Here is a 1,798-nt window from a genome sequence, read left to right on the forward strand (position 1 = left end):
CCCCGGGGCCGCGCGGGGGGCATGAGCCCCCTGCCTTGGTGTTTGAAAGTGCCTGTGCCCGAGCAGTGCTGCAGCAGACCCGTTCTGGGCGGGATTCCCACACGTAGCTGCATCCCCTTAGGTCCCAGCCTAGGGAGAACTGGGGGTAAAGGAGGGTTAGATCCCATCCTGAGCTCATCCCAGGCCTGGATGAGCATCCCTGGGGCGTTTCGGCGTTACCAGCCACCTCGAGGTGCTGGAATCTCTGCAGTGCCAGGCACAGTCACTGGCACGCACAGCAACCCCGTACACTGCGGTGAGGTGCCTTCCTGTGCTGCCAGTGTTCGGTGGACTCTGATCTTCAGGGGGGTTTCTCAGTGTTCCGGGGGAGGGAAATATGAAATAATTATGCAGTGATTTCCTTGATTTTCAGTGGTGAGGGCAGCCATATATCTGGACAGAGCAACGGCAGAGATCCCCAGGCCTTGGCGAAGGCTGTGCAGGTTCATCAGGACACTTTACGTACCATGTACTTTGCTTGAAAGCCTAACTTTTGTTACCTCACTCAAGAAAGCTTTCAGATTTGTAGGAGCCATACAAAAAAGGAAGCATTGGGACACCTTGTTTTTTTTCCAATGAGAAATCACTGCAGGGCAGGCAGCGTCGATTCGAGGCAGGAGACCAGCACCACGGGACAGAAAGATCCAACACCTTTGTAGGATTGGAAGAGACTGATGATTATTTTTTTAATTTTTCTGGTTTTGCAAAATTTTGACCTGACCAAACACATGAAGGCATTCAAGGAAGGGATAAAACTCCCAGGAGGTGGAAGCAGGTTTTCATTTTTAAGATGCAATACTATAGACTCCTGACTGTGAAATGGCGGATTTGGTCCTCCGTTGCCCACCAGGCGCTGGTAGGTATTTTTTGTGGGGGTTGGGGGGAGGGGATTTTTAGAGCCTTAAAACAGAAGACTAGATTTATAAAACTAATATTTTAGAATATGAGATGCTTTAATGGGTTAAGGGGAAAACAACTAGTTTATAGGAGAATTCTAACACTAACAGTTCCCCGCCCCCAAATAATTCCCCCCATATAATGTAAGGCACCCTAGCACTTAGTTCAGAACTGAAAACTGTCTTCCTTGTGTTAAAAGCTAGTTAGCTGCTGCCATTTGAAGCAACAGTCGCAGACTTTTCCGTGGGTGAGTGCCTTACTATGATGCTGCAAAATTTCAATGTTTTTAATCTTGTAAGGAAAATAGTAATCTTGTCTTGATGGTGGTCCATATTTCCATCGGAAGGAGTTAATTTCTATGGTCCTAAGTTGCAGTTTGTGTTAGATCACAACCTCATGGTGGTTAAACTCCATTGAAAGATGTGCACTTTCATATAGGACACGTTTAATGGCTGCTGACCCATTTTTGTTTCCAATGTACTACTTGTTATTTAAAACTGTTTCTGACAAATGGGGGCATCTTCATCCCATGAGGACAGAAATTGCTATGGATTTTTTTTCTTTTTTTTTTTTCCTGAATTTTTATGATGGACACCGGGATTTTTTTACTACACATTATTTTTATACGATACCGAGTCTGTTGCCAAAATACACAAGTCATTAACATTCTCAGAGTTTACATCACCGCACTTCCTGAGGCTGTGCGCTCACACCAGAGGTTTCTAACGTTTCCTGTCCGATGAGTGTTACCAACTGCAGTCTGTGCAGCGCCGGGTACTCCTCAGCACCCATCTTCCATATGCATTCGGCACGTGTCTGCCTGGGTCGGTTGCTTTCTGAAGTACCACGTACCCCAACTTCA

General features: G+C 46.3%; 1 protein-coding gene across 2 annotated transcripts in view; it reads left to right on the forward strand.

The window, feature by feature from the left end:
* LOC104164306 (protein argonaute-1) overlaps positions 1–1,535 on the forward strand; it is a 15,373-nt gene extending 13,838 nt beyond the window's left edge. The window contains exons 18-19 of one of the 2 annotated variants that reach the window (XM_009703594.1): positions 379–895; positions 1,136–1,535. In XM_009703594.1, the coding sequence (XP_009701896.1) occupies positions 379–521 (143 nt within the window). In that variant the 3' untranslated portion in view covers positions 522–895; positions 1,136–1,535. Of the gene's footprint in view, positions 1–378; positions 1,013–1,135 lie in introns of those variants that run through there. The other variant, XM_009703593.1, reaches the window with a different exon arrangement.
* The last annotated feature ends 263 nt before the right edge of the window (positions 1,536–1,798 follow it).

The sequence above is a fragment of the Cariama cristata genome, unplaced genomic scaffold (assembly GCF_000690535.1).
Source record: "Cariama cristata isolate BGI_N322 unplaced genomic scaffold, ASM69053v1 scaffold23027, whole genome shotgun sequence".
Lineage (NCBI taxonomy): Eukaryota > Metazoa > Chordata > Aves > Cariamiformes > Cariamidae > Cariama > Cariama cristata.